The 20,119-nt window shown below is 40.2% G+C and overlaps 1 protein-coding gene across 3 annotated transcripts in view; it reads right to left on the bottom strand.

Annotated features, from left to right (window-relative positions):
* Nucleotides 1-5,176: 5,176 nt before the first annotated feature.
* Nucleotides 5,177-20,119, bottom strand: part of SLC38A6 (solute carrier family 38 member 6) — a 43,156-nt gene continuing 28,213 nt past the window's right edge. For 2 of the 3 annotated variants that reach the window (XM_034061988.1, XM_034061991.1), the window contains exons 9-16: nt 17,945-18,010; nt 17,686-17,739; nt 16,118-16,197; nt 15,333-15,433; nt 11,609-11,733; nt 10,604-10,748; nt 10,387-10,481; nt 5,177-9,268 (exon numbers count right to left, since the gene is read on the bottom strand). In XM_034061988.1, coding sequence (XP_033917879.1) covers nt 9,188-9,268; nt 10,387-10,481; nt 10,604-10,748; nt 11,609-11,733; nt 15,333-15,433; nt 16,118-16,197; nt 17,686-17,739; nt 17,945-18,010 — 747 coding nt within the window. In that variant the 3' untranslated portion in view covers nt 5,177-9,187. The remainder of the gene's footprint in view (nt 9,269-10,386; nt 10,482-10,603; nt 10,749-11,608; nt 11,734-15,332; nt 15,434-16,117; nt 16,198-17,685; nt 17,740-17,944; nt 18,011-20,119) is intronic. The other variant, XM_034061990.1, reaches the window with a different exon arrangement.

Below are 20,119 nucleotides of genomic sequence, written 5' to 3'. Positions count from 1 at the left end.
TGGATCTGATGAGCACCAAAAATGACCGTATCCACACAGCTCCCTGCCAGGGAGCATGACAGACCTCATGGGGCACATCTCATTGTGCAATGCTGTCCCCTGAGACACAGACCTTTCTCCCTAATCCCATCTGGTGATCACGTTGTGCCAGAGGCCTGGTTGCCCTTGACGGTATCATTGCTTGTGTAACAGCTGAGGCTGTTCTTGCTCATCCGCACTTCGAACCCTTTCTGACCTTTGGGAAAGGATGTGCTGCAGCAACAGCCAGAAACCCCAGAGTGCCATGGGAATGACTCTCTTTGCCCTTCACCAGTTTCAGTGCCCACCAAAACCTAAGCAGCCACTTTCTTGTGACAAGAGTTTGTGGATAACTATGAACTGATATAATGAAAGGGCTTTTAGCTCTTCACCTTTTGTTACTATTGTGCCTGGCAAGTCACAGTCTGCAAGCCGGACCTTGCTGTGCTGCGTAGCTCCTGAGAAGAGCTCACATCCAGGAGGGATAAAAGCATCAGTGTTCTAAAGAACTGGGTTGGAGCAATCCCAGGCACAGCTACAGGTTGGGCAGGGAAGAGATTCAGTGCAGCCCTATGGAGAAGGACTTGAGGGTGTTGGTTGATAAGAAAATGAACATGAGCCAGCTTCAGTGCGTGCTTGCAGCCCAGAAAGCCAACTGTATTCTGGGCTGCATCAAAAGGAGAGTGACCAGTAGGTCAAAAGAGGTGATCCTGCCCTTCTACTCTGCTCTCATGAGACCTCACTTGGAGTATTGTGTGCAGTTCTGGTGTCCTCAACATAAAAAGGACATGGAACTGTTGGAACGAGTCCAGAGGAGGGCCACGAGGATGATCAGGGGACTGGAGCAGCTCCTGTATGAAGATAGGCTGAGAAAGTTAGGGCTGTTCAGCCTGGAGAAGAGAAGGCTGCGTGGAGACCTCATAGCAGCCTTCCAGTATCTGAAGGGGGGCTATAAGGATGCTGGGGATGGACTATTCATTAGGGACTGTAGTGACAGGACAAAGGGTAATGGGTTAAAACTTAAACAGGGGAAGTTTAGATTGGATCTAAGGAAGATATTCTGTACTGTAAGGGTGGTGAGGTACTGGAATGTGTTGCCCGGGGAGGTAGCGAATGCTCCATCCCTGGCAGTGTTCAAGGCCAGGCTGGACAGAGCCTTGGGTGATATGGTTTAGTGTGAGGTGTCCCTGCCCATGGCAGGGGGGTTGGAACTATATGATCTTAAGGTCCTTTCCAACCCTGACTATTCTATGATTCTAAGATGCAGCAGCGCTTGGGGCATAAATTCCACATATCACCTTCAAGAGAAATATGCCTGGCAACCCAGGCATTCAGCCATGTAGGCAACATCAAAAAGACAGTGAAGGCTCTAACTCCCCTCTGGAGCCTGGGCAGTGGAAAGGTCTATGGAAGTGCTGAGTCTCAGATGCTTTCTAGAGACCTTAGCTTTTGCTCTTTAAGCAAAGTCATCTCCAGACAGACCTTCCATCCACATCTCTGACCCACCACATGTCACTTTGCCTATAGCTCTCTGCACTTCTGAGCTCCAAGCCCCAAAGAACTTGGCCAGCACCCAGTCAGTGAGCAGTAATGGAAATTTCTCTGCCTTCCTGCCCAAAGCTCATGGTGAGGAGCCCTCCTATGACCATGCGATGACTGGCAATTAAAAGAGACCAGTGTTATTTCACAAGTTTACTTCAATGCCATACACACACGGGTTAACAGGGAGCCCCCTTGGCACAGACTCTGCATCTGGTACCCACCAACATGAAGCTGACTCTGTTTCACTGCTCAGGCTCTTCAAAGCTTAGACCTGAAGGATCAAATAATGATTTGTGTATTTGGAGAAAGAAGTGAGTTGTAGACAATTAAAAGCATGCATCATTTCTCTCTTTAGCAGGCATGGAAGTTTCTCATCAAAATCCCAAAGCAAGAATCTGAGCACACATCTCACAAGCTATCCCCAGTGTCAGACCTCTAAGGAACAATAAAATACAAAGGCTACTTAAACCCTTCCTACAGGAGATTCACAGCCATGAGCTGTGAACCCAGCTCAGGAAATGCTATGCTAAAGCCCTGCTTCCAGCATGACGTACAAAATGAAACAGCAGAGCAGCCCTGGAGAAGGTAAAAATAAAGCCTGAGATTTTCATGGCTCTCAACTCCAGCCCTATGGGTTCTGTGCTGTCTTAACCACATCCCAAATCTCTTCTCCATCCCTGCTTGTAAATCCCATTATGACATGGAGCTACCCTGGACTGTGGAGAGACCAGGATAACAGGAACACTGTCCCCCACCAGTCAATGGAGCAGCAAGATCAGGCTCCTGGAAGGCAACAGCCCATAACAACATCGTCAGCTTCCAGGGCTCATTAACCCTCCTCTGGCCAGATCCTTGATTTGCTACATGGTGCATGGAGCAGTAACTTCCACCCTTGATCTCCAGGAAAGTAATTCTGCAACCCAGGCTGCTCAGCCACTGTGCCAACCACCCCCATTTATCCTATGTATCTAGTGCCTCCATTGCATCATGCCAGAGAACTGAAATGTAAGTCAGATGGTGAAGGCATTAATGGCAGTGCTGTAAAGGCTCAACAATGCAAACCTTCCCCAAACTGTCTTGACCTTCTCTGGGCTGACAATAAAAGTGTGACATCATGTGTAAACGAGCTTTAAATTTAAACCAGGTGCAGAGAGCTGCCTGGCTGCTGTAGACACCACCACGCAAGCAGCAAGGCAAGGGAAATGCCAAGTACAGGCAGGACCCACTCAGCAACAAGACCAGGTATGAGAAGCTGGTGCAGTGTAAGATCAAATTCTGCATCGCACTTGGGGTTTGTGCTGTTTGGTGCCAGCTCTAGTCGGAACAAACATTCTTAAGTGAACGCAAATTTGCTGATACCCCTTTCCATGTGGGTGAGCATTCAGACAGCTCTGGAATTGAGCCAGCAGCACAGTAATGAGGGTTTTGGGGTTTTTTTCATTTTTTGCTTCTATTCAGGACTCCCCTAGACCTTTCAAAGCGCTTGGAGCCACACTCCCATCTATTAGAAAGCACCATGATTTATGGGCAAAAAGCAGGGCCCTGCTCTAGAGCCCTCCCAGGGCAGCCATTACCTTGCTTGCTACTTCTGCTTACCAAAGCCATCTGCTTTCCCTGCTGAACCTCACCTGGCTGCATGAGGCTGCCCTTCCCAAAGAGTTTCCAGGAGTTTTTCATCCTTCTTGATGTGCCAGGCCAGCCAGGCACCCATCTCAAAGCAGCACCATCCCAAGGGTTAGGGTTAGGGTCCCATATCTCTTCTGCTGCCTCTTGTTTCATAGAGAGGAGCAGAACAGCACAGGACAGGCAGGCTTGCTGTTGATGAAACCAATACCTGATAGGATAGCAAGTGCAGTTCTCAATGGACAAGTTATTTTCTGCATCATTTTTGGAGAGAAGGTCTCATTGTAAAATCAAGCACTGAAAGCAGACAGGTCTGGAAGAAACAATTTGTAACGGCTCCCCAGACTGTATCTCATATCCATTTCAAGCTGGGTTCAGCAAGAAGAGAGCAGGGGTCACACAACCACACTGATGAAGGAAAACACATACAAGTGCACAACTATTCTACTGCCATCAAACTAGGCATGATTTTTAGGATTGACACCCTTCGCTGTCAAAGCCAAGCTACAGCCTGAGCTGGGGCTAGCAGCATGACTGCTACCTGTCCAGAGCCAGCTGCAGAGTCAGCAGTCCCTTTTCTTTCACCGAGCAGACACATTACATACAAAGCAAAGATGACAATCCCGTGAGTTACACAAGTACTGGTCTTCATTTTCTAGGGGTTTTGAATCATGCCCTGGCTGTTCCACAACAAATCTGAAGGAGGGCAAACTTGAAAGAGGACATCTGTTGTACGACACACAGGTTTGACATGAGTTAAGCAATTTCTACATACATCCAGCTATTAATGTAATAATTCCAGTTCCACACGAAGTGTGGTTGGACAATCACTACTGAAACACAAATTACAAAACCGCCACCACAAACTGCAGAAACCAGGCAGGACTTCCATAATGCTGAAAATCTCTCCCACTGGCAATCATAAGGAAGTAGCAGTAAACATATCCAGAGGCTTCTCAGTGAGCAGAGCAACCGAAACTAACACTTTCAACATGTAAGGCAACTGTAAGCCAACAATTTCAGGTAAAGTGTTAAATGAGATTTAATCAGGAAAGGAGGTCCAACAGGCAATGATATTTCTGTCCAGAACAGCCAGACTTCTGCCTTCACTCACATACCTGGTGCAATGCTGAATGTGCATTGGCTGAAACTAACAAAAATGTTCCATATTTGCCATAAATAATCCTCAAAATTAATGTTAGGAATTTATTTTATATGAGACTTGCCACAGTGGGTCAGGCAAAATACCCACCTAGGTCCATAACCCTGTTCCACTCCTGTCCAAAAGGGATGCCCATGGAGTCTCGGAACACGCAAGCATGGATTGACAGCTCCCATGTGGGCACCACGGACTAAAGCTGTAGGGGCATGGACTTCCAGATCCATACCAAAATGATACTTTGTGCAGCACAAGAAAGACAGTAATAAAGCTGAAGCCCATATTCTCTCTCATGCAAACAATGCACTTGTGAGCTGAGCTGCTCAAGGATTTAACATTTGTCCCAGCAGCTCAATCAGACAGATCCCACTGCATCATCATGGTCTCATCCTCATTAAGATTGCTAGGGTTGGAAATACAGCACCTTAAGTATATTACACAACCTAAATGATTTAAGAACTCCAAATCAGCAGTCTTCCCATGTTACAAAAGTTAAAGCTATCTCCATATTTCAAATAGACAAACTCTTACAAAAAAAGCCAACTTGGGCACACTGAAAATGTCTGCCATGGCCAGCATTGGCCTTCAGTCATGAGCTGTGCACTAGGTGCAAGCTGAGCCTGCAGGACATGGATGGAGCAGCGTAGACCCACACCCTCACACCCAGGCTGCACTCCCAAGTGATAACTTGAACTGTTCAGCTAATGGCACTTTCCTGTCTAGTGTCATCAACTGGTGTTAATAAAAACTGAAGGGGAAGGTGAAAGGAGGGACAGAAAGAGGATGGGACAGTTTCACAGTGTCTCAATTTTCACTATACAGGGACACACAAGAGAATTTTAAACATATTTATTGTCATGAAAAGTAATATATTAAGATACAAACTGCTTCGAAACATGGCAATAAAGCATGAGCATCTGCCACAAAACAAAGAGGTGTAGAGTGCTTTTGTTTTGCAGTACTGGTTCCTACAATGCTGTTTATAAAAGCCACTCTCCACACCCAGCTTACCACAGTCCATCTGAAATTTGACCAGCTTTCAATAGGACAGGAATGAAACAGGAGAAAGAGAGAAAACAAACCAAAGGCAACCAATTCATTTCCCATCATTGTTGTTCTTGGTCAGCTAGGGAAAGGCAACCTTTCCCAACGAATTCAGAAAAACGGTGGGCCCCTTCACCCATTCCTGACAAATCTTCAGCAAAGAAGGTCAGAAAATGCTAACCATAGGTAAACAAAGCAGAACGCTGAAATTCATAAATCTCAAATTCAGAAGGAAAAAAAGCCAACCCTGTACACAAGAATAAATAAAAAACCTATTTATCAGCACTTGAGGGAGCACAGAGTTCCAGGCTGGAAGCCTGTTTTGCTCAAAAAAAATGCACATAAGTGCACAACTGTAGTGAAACGCTTATGCAGGCACAACAAACAGAACATTCTCCTGTGAGGGATGCAAAGGATAAACCCAAAGTCCTTTCTCTGCTTTTTCACTGTGGAAAGCATTTATACGTTTTTGTAAGTATGGAAAAAGTTGTTCTTTTTCTTTCTGGCTCTCTCCCTCCTTCCATATTTTAAACTATGTATCATAGAAACTTAAAAGTAGCCATATTTCTAACTCTTTTTCAGTTACATTCTGTAACCCCTGTGCTGCTATCTTTTCTGCTTCACAAACAAAATGTAATAATGGAGCTCCAGCAGAGGTGTAAATTGCTTCCATTCATTCTCACAAAGTATTAACTTCACACACTGGTATTCATCATTCTAAAGTCTGTCTACTAGGACAATTAGGTAATAGCCAGGTTAGTTATGATAACACTCAGGGATTAAAAGCAATGATGCTGTGATTTCCATAGCATTACAGGAATCAGCTGTAAAATTAACACTATTTCAGATATTTTCTCTGTCACATTTTTCAAGACAATGCAGACAAAGCCAACTGCTTGTGTGTGAAAACAGCATCACAGTGTACAGAGAGCATCACAGTGCACAGCGAGATTCACCTTTTTCAGGGGGAGGAAAGAGAAAGAACTTAGTAAAGCTTTGCCAACGTTCTGTACCTTCACAGAAGTCTTGCTGGTTGGAATGTAAAATAAAGTGACTGCAGTCATATCCTACAAGTTTTACTCAACAGTATGCTACAAGAGCATGTACTAAATGAGAAACAACCTCCATGAAATTTCTAATAAATATTCCTCCTAAACTCTAGTGTCTGGAAAGAAAACAGAACAAAACCCAGAACACCTTGCAGTTCATTCACAGAACGCAGGGTCTCCAGGTTTCCTAAAATGTTTTGGTTCAGTCAGACAGAAAATCACTTCCTGATGTACAGCTGTCATCGCTTTCTCAAGGTACATTTTTATGAGGTATATATTTAGCTTTTTGCACTACTGCCAAGAGATACTGAGTGACCAAATCCCTAAAGTGTAACAAAACCTGTGAAACACAGCTTTTAGACGGTAGGTGCAGGCAGGAAGACAGCTACATCTGGTTATCAAGAGTTAAACAACCTGGGAGACCTGCAAGAGTAAAGGCAAGATGGGGAGGAAGCCTCAACCATGAATACTTCCACAATGCTGAGAAAATCTGCTCAATCCCTTGATCAAAGGAGACAAGAGACCTCTCCAGTTAGAGGCACCCCTTATGTGCACACACACACTTCAACCTGCTGAAGCAAAACTGCTGGACAAAGCATGATGTTTTGTGCTACCTAATGGCTGCTGCTGCTGAAAAAGATTAATCCCAGTCCTAGCACCCTCCTCTCACTTTTCTTGTCCCCTGAGTGAGCTCACTCAGTTCATTTTTTTTTTTTTTTTGCAAGTAACATGTCACATCTTGTGGTCATGCTGGTTTTCTGTAAGTAAAACACACTTGTCAGAAGCCACTGTCAGTGCCACAGTACTTGCGAACTTCTGGCCAAGACTGGACATGCTGTTTCTGGTACTGACAAACTGTTAGATGGTTCATCTTGTGCCATGGAATGTCTACTAGATAAAATTAACTGCAATCTTTTCTTTGGGACCCTTTTCTTTGGGATTCTACCAAATGTCTGTTCCCCAGCCTCACCACATGTCAAAATGTCTATTCTATTTTAAAATCCTGATATTCCCCAAGCAAAAAAGATTCCTGAAGCAGTACCAAGCTGCACCACCTGGGTGCCTTCAGGCCATCTGTCAAAACCAAGGAGTATCTTATAAATCCCTGGAGAATCGAGTGACCTGTTGGCATGAGAAATCCTAGCCTGTCATCTCAGGAATAAAGGACACAATTCCAACTCTGCTATTTGCTGTTCCTCCCTATTACAGTCAAGTGAGGATCAAGCACATTCAATTGCATTTATATTAACAGAACTGTTTCAGCAGAACTTTATGGCAACCGTCAACTAATTTGCTAACTCTGTACCCTGTGGGCAGAAAACTTACTTAAATGCTGCTTTTATATTGCACAGATGCATCACTTCACTATAATTCATTTGTGTCTTATTCCACTTCCCAGATGTGAAAGTGCTAAGATTAATTCAAACAATGATTGCATCTGGAAATACTGAAGATCTTTCCCAATCTCTCAATCTTACCATTTGAGGCTGATTTCTTAACTTTTCACATGCCCTTTCTGTGGAGGCTTAGCTTCTTCCTTAGTGCATAAAATAGCCCAGTCTCAAGAGAGTTTAAAGTTATCAGATCCCATCTGATAAAAACAAATTTTAAAAACCTTACCATGCTATCAGCTACTGCTTTACTACTTTTCTACTAATACGAGAAACTTCCATGGTGGCTCCTCAATACCATGTTTAACAGAACCTGGCTGGGTGTTGAAAACTGCATTCACATTTCATTTATGCAAGGAAAAGAGTTATAAAAGAATACATGGAAGTTCATAGAGATACAAAGTAAAATTAGGGTTCCATAAACGTAAGATGTCCTTTGTCTTCAACAGAGGCAGAATTTCACATTTCAAACCCAAACCTGATATACAACAGTACATAAAATATAGAAACACTATTTCAAATATGAAACACTTGTAAAAATAGGAATAATAAAAACAAAAGAAGTCTTTCACTGGGAGAAATACTGAGGTGCACTGAATAATATCCAAAAATACATATTAGTTGAAGAATGTCTATTATTAACAGCAAAATAGAAATACTTCCCAATGCTACTAAAAGCTGTTATGCTAAATGGGCAAAACCTATTTTAAAAATTACTTCAGTATGATTCTAGTATGTGGAAGTATAAAAACTGTGTTTCAAAAAACAATTAACAAATATTATCATGATGTGCCCATTAAACTGGGCTAAGACAGTTGGTTTCTGGATCCATATTAGGATAAATTAGGGTAAACATCTGGAATCAGTTCTTAATATGAACTGGCTGAAATTTTGGAAATTATTCAAGCAATAGAAATCTTTCACTGTCTAGGACAATGTGTGTGTTACCCTAAATGCGCACATCAAGATATGCACATCATGACTGATGTAGCATATCTATATAGCAGATCTATCCAACTCATTGTCTTTGAAACAAAAGTTAGTTCAGGATTTTGCCTTTGTCCACCACATGCACTGAAGCATTTTTGCATTGCAGAAATCCAAGAGACCTTTTTACCCATCATGATTTCATAATTAAAAACTATTATTTTAGAATGGCAAAGACTAATTTGTCCAGTAAGTGAAGAGAGTGACTCAAGATTAAGGGAACATCACTAATGCAGTGAAAACCAGCATTATTTCTTCCACAGATAGCTTTGGTCAATGTTTCCCTGAGGATATCCAGCATTCATCCTGGTAGTTTTGACATGTCTCTGGTTCTTGTCCTTCCGAAGCTCAGTTGAGACACTAACAACAATCTGTTACTGGTCAGTCCAATTGAAAATTATTAGAACTAAACTGAGAAGGCCAACACAAATACCAAAAACAACCAATGCACATGCCTGTCAAGAAAGAAAAGCAAACAATTATTTACATTATTTCTAAGGATCAGAACTAATGATGAAAAAATCCTGTAAGAACACGTTTAAGTAATGTCTTTTAAAATAATCTTTAATATTTTAGATTACTGAGTCTTCAAACACAAGGTATCTGTTTAGGGAAAAACTAAACTGAGCCTTCTCTGGGACAGTTTCATTGGGAACTCTGAGAGAAGTTAGTTTGCCTGCTCACACTTTCTGTCTGCAGATACAATTGAATAAATTAAGAAACTGAATTTGTATTTGACTCAAAATTTAATTAAAGTTACAATGCACTCTATATTTTTGAATAGCTAGATGATTATAAAACTACAACTCAAGAGATGGTTGCCTGCCGATTTATAACAAGGCCCCAAAACTGTTGGAACTAGTCAAGACTTTAAATAGTCCGAGAACATCATTATTATACGCTTTTTCAGACTCCTTATTTTGTCAATAAAAGAGCAGCCCTTTGAATTGTAAGAATGGTTGAAGGACTTATGCATAAAAAGCTTGTCAGCATTTTAGCCACTGTAATGAAGTCGCTTTGCTGAGCAGTTGTTAAAATGAAGACAGTTATAGTGCAAAAAGCAGGCTGCTGCACAAATTCCAGCTGGAGTTTAACCTACTACACCAAAAGAGAAACCATAAAGAGAAGAAAAAAGAAAGGGGGGGAGGGGGAAAAAAGAAAGGGATGGGTGGGGAAGACGTTTCTGAGAAGGCTTACATAATAACCAAGCATAAACACCATTTCACTTAAATGCAGTTTGGCTTTGTCCCAGCTGCCCAGACAACATCAGAGTAATGCATAAAAACTGAAGAGAAATTGGATTAAAAGTGAACATCTGAAAACTATAGGGAAAAGCATGTATTCAGCTCAGCAGTCCAGCATATGGATAACTACTAGTCAAAATTCTCTTGTGGAGGAGGAGTTTCAGAAAGAATAGAGTTATCATGAGAAACAGAGCAAAATGTTCTAACTACAATTCACAAAATCTGTGAGCAAGAACTTTGTCCCTTGGATTACGTGCTCTACAGCATATTGAGATGAATAGAAAATGAGTCCATTTGAATATAATTAGCACATATTAGAAAAAGCATACCCCAAGTTTCTGTCGTGATAAAAGGTCCTCTCTGCTAAGTTTAAGATAAAATAGTCCAGGATAAACAAAAAGCAAACATGTTGATGTGGTTGAACCTTTAAAAAAACAGAAAGCGAGTTTTTACTTAGGGCAAGATTAAAGTATATTAACTTATTATTTTAATGAATTTCCTGAAGAAAAGCTAAAAAAAAAAAAATCAACAACCACAACAACTTACCAACTACTCCAAATACATTTTTAATGTCTGGCACGTACATCGCAAACAACACAACAATTGTATTCAGTGTTAAAGTGACAAGGATATGGCAAATCCACGACACAGGAAGATGAGAGAAAAACACCATCCATACAGCCTTTCTTGCCTACATGATATGAAGAGAAACATTGCATAGGTAAATACAACACTTAATCTTACCTCAGTTTCATAAACTTAGGAATGACATCATTCAAGATGTGAAAAAATATTTTAAAAAAATCAAAATGCAAAAAATTCAGTAACAGTTAAATGTTTTGCCTTTCTGTAGCACAGAGTTTACTTTAGTATTAAAGCAGTATTTATCACATGGCCATTAGTCTTAAGGAATTACTCCTTTTTGCAGGGACTAAAAAGGTCTGGGAGATAATGCTTTGTCTCTTTAAGCATGCTTGGTAGCAAATGTCAGCATGTTGCCAGCTTCTATACTCTACTTACAGATACACAGTTTTGCTTGCACACATTTTTTTGGTCCTAACAATGAATTTTCAGTTCAGTCATGGTACTGATCATCTAAAGTAGTTTTTTTTGGTAAAACAGGTCAATATGTGTTTCTAATTTACAATTGAGTTTTCAAATATAAGTGTGTTTGTGTGTGAGTGCGTGTATGCAGAAAGGAAAAACCAAGTCAGCAAAATTCAATTTAAGAAGGGGTAAGGAAAAAACAAAACAAAAAAAAGGCAAAAAAAATCAAACTAAATAAACTTTAGAAGTTCTGGATTCTCTAAATTAAAAACAAGGCTGTGGCCTAGTTTTAATCTGAAATCTGTCTCGAGAGCACAAATTAGCTTAGTGGTTAGTTGTTATTTTTGAGCTTTCATGGAACATATGCAAATATGTGGTCTTTGATCAATCACCTGACAAGTGAATACGATACACAAGACTAGATGTGACTGAAATATTGCAGTCTGCAAACCATTAGCATTACCATTGCTTACTGCCAGCTTCAAAATGTTGAGGAGCACTTACTGGGAAATGGATTAGAGGGACTGTCAAAAGCACAGCAAACAGGATGGCTACTTTAACAGTCATGATGACAGTATCATGAGGCAGGTACCTGCTGTAACCCTGTAGCAATTCAGAGTCCACTTTGTCTGAAAACAAGAACAAAAAAATAATTACGTTGTTAATAATTTGAGAACTAAGATAATGAACAATGCATATTAAGCTTCCATTCAAACTGATCAATTTGCCTGTGACTAACGTGGAGTAGTTGCACATGCTCTGGCATTACTGACACACTAGGACACGCAGCCTCCAGAAAACTGAAAATACTTCAGGAGGCAAGTCACTGGAGAGCCTCTGCTGAAGCCAAAGCTACAAGATACAAATATGAAGGAGAAAGCATCCAAAAGAAACATGTGGTGACTTCAGGCCCCAAGTAAAACTTGTGTTCAAAAACTGTGTTCAAGTCTTCAAAAACAGTGCAGCTGAGGCCCTCAGTGACATGCTTTAGTGGTGGTCTCAGCAGTTCTGTGGTAATGATTGCACTTGATTGTCTTAAAGGTCTTTTCCAACCTAGTTGATTCTATGATTGTTCTATGTGTCTGAAACGTTCAACACTAGATTCTTTGGGTTGAACTAGAAAGCCAGAAGCAAATTAATTTTTCTAAGTTGCATTCCTTTTCTCCCCACCCTCCCTCCCCCTGAAACATTAGGTGATGTACAAGGCAGAATTTCATGGTTTGGAAGAAAAGCTACAATTCTAATTTAAAGGAAGAAGGGAATGTTCAAAACTATGCTAGTGCAAGTGCTTTTACTGGCCATAGTTAGCAATGTATTGCTGGATGACACACAATAATAACTAGCATCAGTTACACTTTTGACAGATATTTCTCATTTAAAAAAAGACCCCACCCCCCAAGATCCCCATCTCTCCCAAAAAAAAAAATCCCACCAAACAAAACCCAAACAATCTTTACCTTTGAGTTTGCCACTTTAAGGTGAACATTTTAAGTTAACAGCAAAAGCCAGAGCTCTGAAAGCTCTGCAAGTACTGCCCTGACTTTTGGGGGTATTCTGTGGCAGACGTTGACTTTAGTGCTTTTGGAATTCAGAATGGACCACAGCTTCCAAGGTCCAGTCACAGCACAATGTTTTAAATTCACAGAGAACAGAACAAACCATCTGAACCACAGAAAGATGAAGCATGTCTGTTTTCAAAGAGGGAACTCTCCTTTTGTTTTCAATTTAAAAGAAAATGCTTTAATTTTCTCAGACTGGTGTTTTAGGAACAGGGAACAGATTCTCACTATTTAAAGAAGTTAATTAAGCAAGAAAACCAGAAAGTAAAAAAAAAAAAAAAAGCTTGCAAGGAGGGGGGAGATGACATGACACCAAAATAAACTCTCTCAGACATCCACTGTTTGGCTCTCAAGTCTATGAAAGTTACTGAAAGAAACCAGGCTTGCAGAAAAACAGAAATGTACCAGTGAAACAGACTACAGAACAAGTCAGGGCCTTGTCCCAAAGACACAGCAAAGGCAACAGGAACTCCGATGGTTTCTAGGACTATTACTGTTTTAATTTTTACCTCCCTTTTTTTCTTTTTTAAACTCCTTGTTGAGCCCTCATGTGGAGCCAGATGGCTATCCTGCACTGCCTGCTCAATCTCTCAGTGTCACTCAAAATTGGGTTTTCCTACAAACCACATGGAGACAGTCAGGAAACACTAATAGCGGCCTATATGCTATTAAAGGTTTCAAGATTCCCCATATAATTTTTCAAAGGATTGTGAGTGTCAAATTAACATTTTCAGACAGTTACAGACGGATATACCCTTATACTTAGGGGAAAAAGGTACAAAACTCTATGGAAATCTGGGATTATTAGCTGCTGAAAGCCAATATTCTTGATACTTTGTTGGACACTACCTCAACCTGGCCATCAAGAACTACAAAACACTCTGAAAGGAAAAGTAATTCTAACCAGAACTCTTCTGTCTTACTGCCTTACTGTCCCTTGTAAGTAATTTTATTAATTCCAATCAACACAGGTTAGCATGTAATAATCTCATAAAAAGGGTGAGGTTTCAGAAGACATTAAAAGATTCCCAACAGATGACTGTGATGCATTTATGTGATAGCATCTGTATGAAATTATTCCAGAAAACAGATCATAAAGGTTGGACTTGATGATCCTACATGTCTTTTCAACCTAGTTGATTCTATGATCACCAAGCAGAGGTGATTCAATTTGATAGTGTGTGCTATGTGAGCAAAACCACATAGTAGTAACCAATTTACAGCAGGATACAGAGAGCCAAATGACAATTCTTCAGAAAGACATCACACTGACATGTGACAGGATATCAAAACTGCTGTATGAAATAGACACTTCTGTCAAGGTTAGGATGGACCCTTAAAAAAAAGGCTACTATGTAGACAACGGGTCTAAAATCTTTCTGTGTTCTTGGGAAATACAAGAATACCAAAGTCATCTATGTTTAAACTCAAAAGAAACTGTACCCATAAGTATTCAAAAGTCCAAATGTAGAGTTAGTGAACTGGTACTGAAGCACACTGCTACATAAACTTTATAGCAAAGAAAAATGAAAGATCTCTACAGAATCTGTCAGGGGAAGTGTTACATGCAACCCACTTTTCTGTTTCGTAAATAAAAAAAGTATATTTTTACTTCATCAAGTGCTATGTCGACAACTTCTCCAAGAGTTGTGCATTTCTTGGCTGAGTTCCTACATCAGATATCAACACAACTTTCTGGAGCCCAGGAGCATGTGCTAGAGGAAGCCCAGCTCCATGCTTATCCTTTTAAATCTTTAAATCCTTCCCCAGTCTTTTGTCATTGCCCTTCACTGAAGTCAAGACACAGAAGTAGGTATGTCTTCATGCACCTTCTAATTTTCTCATATTCCTTGTAATTATTCTTTTTCTGGACTTCTCTAGGTTGTCTTTATGTTACACATGAACAAAGATATCACAAAGAATTCACTTTGTGCAATCCTTTAAAATAAAGCTTTCCTAAAGTGGATGACTCATGGGATTTTTCCCCCCACTTACAGCAGATTTCTAGTGCAATAGCTACTGTTAGCTCCAACTGAGTTGTAAAAATACAAACACAGAACAGAAAAGCAATACGTGCTTTGTATCCAAGCTGTATCAGACAAGGAAAAAATGCTGCAAACTTTCACACCTCCCTAACATTAGGGCTGGCTTGCTGTGGGTCAAATTCCTCTCATGAAAGGCAACAGCCTCAGAGACAAAAAATGTGCTGGGATATCACCAGGTTAATTAAATTATAAATGCCCTAGAAGACACAGTCTTAGAACAGACCTTTCAGCCTTGTTGGATGAGCAGACTATTACCAGTTCGCAGAATTTCTCACAGATCACAATAAATCCCTTCTCAGAATATAAATGACAATAAGTCCAGCAGTATAGTGGCAATTGCATAGTATTAGAGAACATAACCATCCCTAAACGGCAGCTGATGGTTCATCTTTCTGTATAGCATTTTAGGGCATAAACCCTGCAAAGTTTAGCTACATTACTCATTGAGAAGTCAATGAGACTGTAACACTTTCCAGTGTCAGGCAAATTCTTAAGTCTTCAAAAGAAAATTTCAGAGCTTTCAAGTACACCAGTGCACAGAAAAAGCCTGAAGTACACCAATCAGAATGCATTTGTCATTATTATTAGCTTTCATTCTAAAGAACACTTGAAGAATATACTTACCATAAAATGTCAGGTACCCAAACAGAGCGGACAAAAAGTAAATTAGGAAACTCAGACCAATTCCTGTGACAGTTACATTCTGCATTCTACTTTTGGATGGACTAAAACACACACACAAAAAAACCAGAAAATTAGTGCTGCTGAATCTGTATCATGAACTATTAAAACACAATACAACTTCCAGAGCAGCTTGCCTTTCATAAGAGAGCATTGGCTTAATTTATAGTAACTGAGGATTTGCTGAGGTCTGTGCTGTCAGTAATATTTAGGGGTTTTTAAATGATTTTTAATTTGATCATTAAAGGGCACTTTTCACAGCAGTCTCAAAGGAGACAAGAAACATCATCCCCATCCTGTAGGAAATTCAGACATTCCAGAGTATTTTTTAAATCAAAATTTGAATTTATACAGGATGACATATATTCAGAGCCAGGAACAGAATCTGGGTCAAAAACCCCCCACTGAATAAGATGTGACCAAATGCAGATTCAGCTACAGCAATAAAAATTAACTAATAAGTACCTTAGCAAATGGCCTTTTTTCTCCTGATTGTCCAGGCCAGGACAATGTACTGACATTGATGATGGAATCATATTTGCTACTTTTCTCTCCTGTAAGAGAGGAAAAGCCAGTACAGGCTAAAACTGTACATTTCCCAAATACATGAAACTACTAGTTTGCATTTTTTGATGCACTGACTTGAAAATAAAATTTATTCAAGATTTAGGGAAAATATTACATAAATACTATCACATTTTAATATTGCATGTGTTTTCATACATTACCTTTGGAGCTCACAATAGATGGGTAAGACTGACGTATGGCAGAGAAAAGAGAAGGCCATCGTTGGTATTGCATAAGCACTCTAAAATAGAAGAAAAATATCTTATAGATTGTTTGCTATTACAAATGGTTAGAAAAATATGTGGATGAATTCAGAATTTGGTTCAAGTGCTTGAAGTCAGTGGAAATCTCTCCACATTGATGCTTTGGATAAATCTCCACCATAAAGAATGGCATCTGAATTATTTCACAAAAAAAGGACCTTTGCAATAAGTGGTGGTGACAGCTTACTGTTTCATGAGCAGAAGTCACGCTGTATATGACAACTGAAAGATTCTTGTTTAGCTATACTGAGGCCAGGTGCTTACATAAAGAGTAAGATTTGCCCCAGAGTCAGTGAATCATTCATGGGATTTTCTAAGAAGCTTCCTAAATTCTAATACCCATAGCTACCTGTCAAATAACCAATTCCTTCATCCTGACTTCACTTTTTTCTTATTACTCCGTAACAAAAATTTGCATACGGCATTCAAAAAATGTTACATGCTTTGGCACCTGAAATTTTAAAATAGGTACATAAAGTTGCAGCCACACAGTCAGTGGTAAATAATTCCAAAAACTTGCAATAAAAGAGACGAATCATCTACTACAGCTTCAACTGCCAAGTGGAGTACGCTGAACTGTAACACACTTCCATGCTGGCATGATCAGGCCCACACTGGTAAAAATATGCCACTTCCTATTGATAAAGTTAAAATTAAAGAAGTAGAGATGAATCCCAAGATTCTTCAAAGCACAAAAGGCCAGAATCCCATGGTAGATGTTTCTGGTCAAAGTAAAATTTCTTCTTTGATCTACAGAAAACATTTCTCTCATGTTTGCACTGCCCAAGATTCACCCAGCTTTTTCTTAGGAGGGTGGGGCTGGGTTTTGTTTTTTTCAGAGAAGTACAACCTTGTCCCTCCTAAATTCCACTACACTACAGTCATATGCCAGATTCATTCTTACCTTTTTCCCTTCCTGTTCATCCCAGAGAGACTAGGGTTCTACATGATACTTCCTCTCCTGCAAGCCTTGATGGATGATGATATGATTTAACTGCCACATAGATCAACAAATACCAGAGCTGGCATCCAGTGAAATGCACAAGATTGCATTAGGCCTGAATAATTTGCTTCAGGTAAGAAAAAACTAAGGCTAGGTCCAGGCAGTTTCAGGAAACCTGTTCTACCTCGCTAGGAATTAAAAGTGTGCATACAGCCAAGCAGCACTGACTTCCAGCTGAGGGCATATTAAGCTGGCTTGATCTGACTGCATCATGAGGCTGACCACTGCTGCATCTGTTATACTTTATACTTTGTAAAATGTTTTCATAAATGCTAACTTGGACAGCCAGCCTTCATATAAAAAAGAGTGAGACTGGATAACACTTGGCAGCAGGTATAGGAAATATTTCAGCACCCTATAACTATTTTTACAGAAGAATAGCTTATCCTGTACAGAGTTTAAACCCCTATTCCATGAAAACTGCCACCCCCCTTTAAGTTTGCATATTGTTAATAGAGATTACCTCTTTTGAAAGATGAAAGAGCTTTGCTTTACAATCCCCAGTAGAATTTGAAACCTGTAAGACATACATACAAAAAAAGGCATAATGAAAGAATAAGCCCAAACCACAGACATGAAACTTTTTAGTTTCTGTGGTGATTAAGAGAAGAAGGAATTTAAATTACAAGTCATTCTGAAAGTGTTAATCTTAAAAAAAAAAAAGAAAGAAAAAAGTATTAGTTGCTAACAAAATTAGAACTTCAAAACAGCATGCACTTTACCTGTAGGGTCTCTACAGCGCTACTTAAAGGCAGAGGACAAGGGATTGACCATTTTTTAACCATAATCTGCAAAGACAGCATATTTAATGTATGAATGATACCCTAACAATCAGTTTAAATTTAGATATATGTAGTTAAAATATCAGACTATTGGTATATAAAGAGGAAGCTACATCCATAGTAAATGAACAGGCTTGACTGGTAGATAGATAGGCCACAAGAAGGAAAACTGACAGAAAAACTTGTCAGTGCCATTCCATACAGCTGCTCACTGTGCACAGCTGGCAGCCTTATGGCGTGCCTATCTGGAGGTGGTGCACTGAAATGAGCTCTGACATTAACTGAAATACAACCAGTGCTCCACACTCACCCTCTGTTTTCCACACTAACTGCCTCCCATACAGAATAGCTGTTGTGCTAGCTATTCCAGGCTCTTTCCCTAAGCAGACAACCCCTTAACAGAGATAGAGCAGAGCCTAGGGCTAATCTTAAAAGGCAGAAACATATGGTTTGGACTAGAAAGCAAAGGAAAAAACAATAAATGCAATTATTGTCCCAGAATGTCATGGAGGCTTTAGCTACACCCTGCTGGTTTAGGGACTGCCAAGTAACACGGCTGAAAATCAAAGGGAAATTAAAATAAGAAATTTTACCTCCTTTTTCGGATGCCTAGTTTAAAATGATAGTCGTATTGCTCGCCTCACCCTAATTAATTTCCTATTGTAGCTGCCTGGCTTTAGATAATTCTTTTGAAGCCTAGAGCAAATAATTAAAAACTTAATTAAAGACTCAGATTCACAGGAAAAATAACACAGAAGAGAGTGCTTCTCCTGGCTCAGAGAACTACTTTTTGCTTGCAGCCAAGTGGTATTTCCCAGAGGGTAAGTATTAGATGTTCCTTGTTGTCATCAGTGCCACAAGAAGCAAACAAATGTTACCTCTGTTCAAAATACAGGGAAAGGAAACTACAGGTACACAGCACACTGAGTCCACTGTGGCAGTAACATGCCTTAAATTGCATGACTAAAAACAACTCACAATAACTCATGGTATGGAACTAGGTAGTAGCTTGCCCAACAGCAGTCTGCAATCTTTGTAGGATTCTCAATGGAAATCCTCCAACCATGATTCTGACACTAAACTGGCACTGCTTTATACCAGGAGATCTGTTTTACCTGCTTACTGACCAGCTAAACTGTCTCCATCTATGCCACAAGAACTGCAACCTCATCTGAGGAAGGGTGTCAGAAGAAATAAGAACATGGTGGTAGTACATCAAGAAGTTCAACTAAAGAACAAGCACAGGAGAAAAAGGAAAGGGACTAAAGCATAAAGGGACTTTAAGCACTAAAGCATAACTTGGCCTGTATCCTACATATGCATGACACTGTCTCATGGGTCACCCCTGCTCATGTCTCTTGCACACTAAACAGTGAGCAGCTACGAACTGAGACAAAGCCAGGCTGCTGCTGCAGTACTACAACCACAGATGCATGGCTGTGCTATCACCCCAGGAAGCCCACTCCTCAGGAAGCCCACTCCTCAGGAAGCCCAAGCATGTTGGCTAGCTGAAGACATTCATGAGGCTGAGCAAGAAGGGAAAATATTTTTTCAAGGAGATCTCTGTATTTTTAAAGGCACCCAGACAGGGGAAATAGAGGAGAGGCTTTGAAGGCTCCCAAAGCAGAAGGCTTTGTGGAAAAACTCTGCCTAAGGATGGAATAGGCTTCCTGAGCAATGAAAACAGGCATGAAGCTAAAAGGCAAGCTTCAGGGAAAGTAAAGTGTCCTGGCAGTGGTGGGGACAGGGCTTCCGGCAAGCTAAAGAGCAAAATTCTATATAAATGTTGCAGAGGAAGGACAAGAGAAGCCAAACCTAAAAATCAAAGAAACATTTTTCTAAAATAAAATTAGTACAGATTAAGAACAGATTGAAATGGAAATAAATCAGACAAAATAAAATGCACCAGGTGCATTTAAAATCTGTAATTATATTCACCCACCTCCTTAATTTTTCAAATCTGTTTGGGTTTCCAACTGTAGCCTAATGAGGTCCTCCCACCCCACAACAGGAAGAGATTTTTAAGTTGGCAGCACAGCCCAGTTAGCTGAGCGGTCATGCGGGCAGCATAACATTCCTCTGGAACTTTAGGCCCATTTCATATAAACATTCTTT

Source organism: Melopsittacus undulatus, chromosome 4, assembly GCF_012275295.1.
Source record: "Melopsittacus undulatus isolate bMelUnd1 chromosome 4, bMelUnd1.mat.Z, whole genome shotgun sequence".
In the NCBI taxonomy this organism is placed as follows: domain Eukaryota; kingdom Metazoa; phylum Chordata; class Aves; order Psittaciformes; family Psittaculidae; genus Melopsittacus; species Melopsittacus undulatus.
Note: the sequence above shows the minus strand (reverse complement) of the source record. Positions and strands in the feature narration are given on the sequence as shown.